Raw genomic sequence first — 1,931 nt, 5'->3', positions numbered from 1 at the left:
TTTATAAATATATATTTTTTAATATGTATATATATATATTAATATATATATATCTATATAAAGATCTTGTAGATACATCAATACCACTAGAAGTAGGTAACATACAGCGAGGTCTGCCTGGGCCTTCTTGACATCGTCTGCTGTAACTCTGAAGAAATATGCCGGTAGATCCCACTTTGCATTCGGCTTATCGCTCGGTGCGTACAGCTTTCTGTATGTAAGCGTTGAGCGGAAAGCAATTTGTGGCGAGTTGTGCGTTAGTCACCATACGTACGCGTGTAGAGATATCTATTACAATACACAAGCAAGCGTATGTGTCAACATACCAGTGAAGCACGTACTAAGACACTATGAATATATATGCTTGTGCTTATTGGTATATGAGTGACTGGTTGATGCCAGAAAACCGAAGTGATATATCCTGGACAAGGCTTACACAATCGTTTTCACTCGAGGTAGACATGTGAACCACTACGACCAACGCACTCACACCCGTACAGGTAAAGAGAGAGAAGCACATCCACTACTCACCGCGAGTAACTGACCTATATGCACACGACAAGGACTTACGTGAACGCGACAAGAGCGCAACAGCTGAAGCAAAACAAGTAGACTTTCTTATTGGTAGCTATGTGCATTCCAGTATCCACATGTCCCTTGAGCAAACGCACCTTTGTCGATGTACTGGCGGTTGCGGAGGCGACTTTAAGGTTGCTATGGCAACATCAAGAAGCACGGTATCTCCGGACTCAGGCAGCACGTAAAACTCGGCGGTGGATTCTTCATGCGGCAACTGTTGTGTTTCAAACCCTACGCAACGGATATCAGAGTGAACTTAGTTAACTGTATGTAAGTGCCCGTCTCATGGAGAAATGGTATGTCAGCCTACAGCCATACTTCTACGTGTATACGAGACATCATATGAACATACACACACAATTGATATATACGTACATACGCGAATGGGTCCATCTGTAGTAAAGTTTACTTGTGATACCAGAAGGCTTCGAAATCCTATAAGGGCTCTATTTAATGTGTAGGTCGTAGCGACAAACATAGTGCAGGTAAGCTCCTAGTGTCCAATTGATGCACATTCACATATTGCGCTACTGCCCACATGTTTACAAACATATATACAGACAAGTTTGTATGTTTATGCATATGTCATACCCACATGTTTACAAATATATATACAGACACGTTTGGATGTGTATGCATATGTCATGGCAATATTTTGCGAAGGTGAATGTAATGTAGAATGAAGAACCACTCGATGGTGGCAGTTGTACAAAAGACATGCGACTATAGGTATTGTTGCCTATTAAATGAAACGCCAAGTAAACAACCGCTAGAATCCACCCGAGACTCTACACTCGACGCAGTGGCTGTGTGACAAAGTACAAGAACAACCCCTCATCAGGAAAGCGTGCCCGAGTATTAAAAGTGCACCACAAAAATAACATATACAAATCCGTCTATACGAATACTGTATCACACATATAACCGTATGCCTGCTTATAGGTAAGGTGCAAGTGCTACCACATGCTTGAAGACCACTTGCGGCCCGCACTTACCTACAGCGGCGAAGAAGTCGTCTGCCCCTATACACGCCTTCACACGTGACTGAAACGCGTTGTTGCCCACTCGGATTTTGCGGTACTTTGCTTCGTCAGGATGAGTGGCAATATTCTCCATGTATCTATAAATAGATATGGTTTAGGCAGGTAATGCGGAATGAGAGTCGCAATATTCTCCATGTATCTATAAATCGACATGGTTTAAGCAGGCAAAGAGGAGTGAGAGTCGTGATATTCTCCATGTATCTATAAATAGACTTGGTTTAGGCAGGCAATGTGGAGTGAGATTCGTGATATTCTCCATGTATCTATAAATATATATGGTTTAGGCAGGCAATGTGGAGTGAGATTCGT

The 1,931-nt window shown here is 42.3% G+C and overlaps 1 protein-coding gene across 1 annotated transcript; it reads right to left on the bottom strand.

The window, feature by feature from the left end:
- Positions 1-542: 542 nt before the first annotated feature.
- On the bottom strand, positions 543-1,699 carry SARC_15065 (hypothetical protein; the record flags this gene model as incomplete). Its single annotated transcript, XM_014290799.1, has 2 exons — positions 543-810; positions 1,575-1,699. Coding segments are annotated over 2 exons (307 nt in total), but the record flags the coding sequence as incomplete, so codon positions are not given.
- Positions 1,700-1,931: the final 232 nt, after the last annotated feature.

Source organism: Sphaeroforma arctica (genome assembly GCF_001186125.1).
Source record: "Sphaeroforma arctica JP610 unplaced genomic scaffold supercont1.5560, whole genome shotgun sequence".
In the NCBI taxonomy this organism is placed as follows: Eukaryota; class Ichthyosporea; order Ichthyophonida; genus Sphaeroforma; species Sphaeroforma arctica.
The sequence above is the reverse complement of the archived record's forward strand: the minus strand, read 5'-3'. Positions and strand labels throughout refer to the sequence as shown.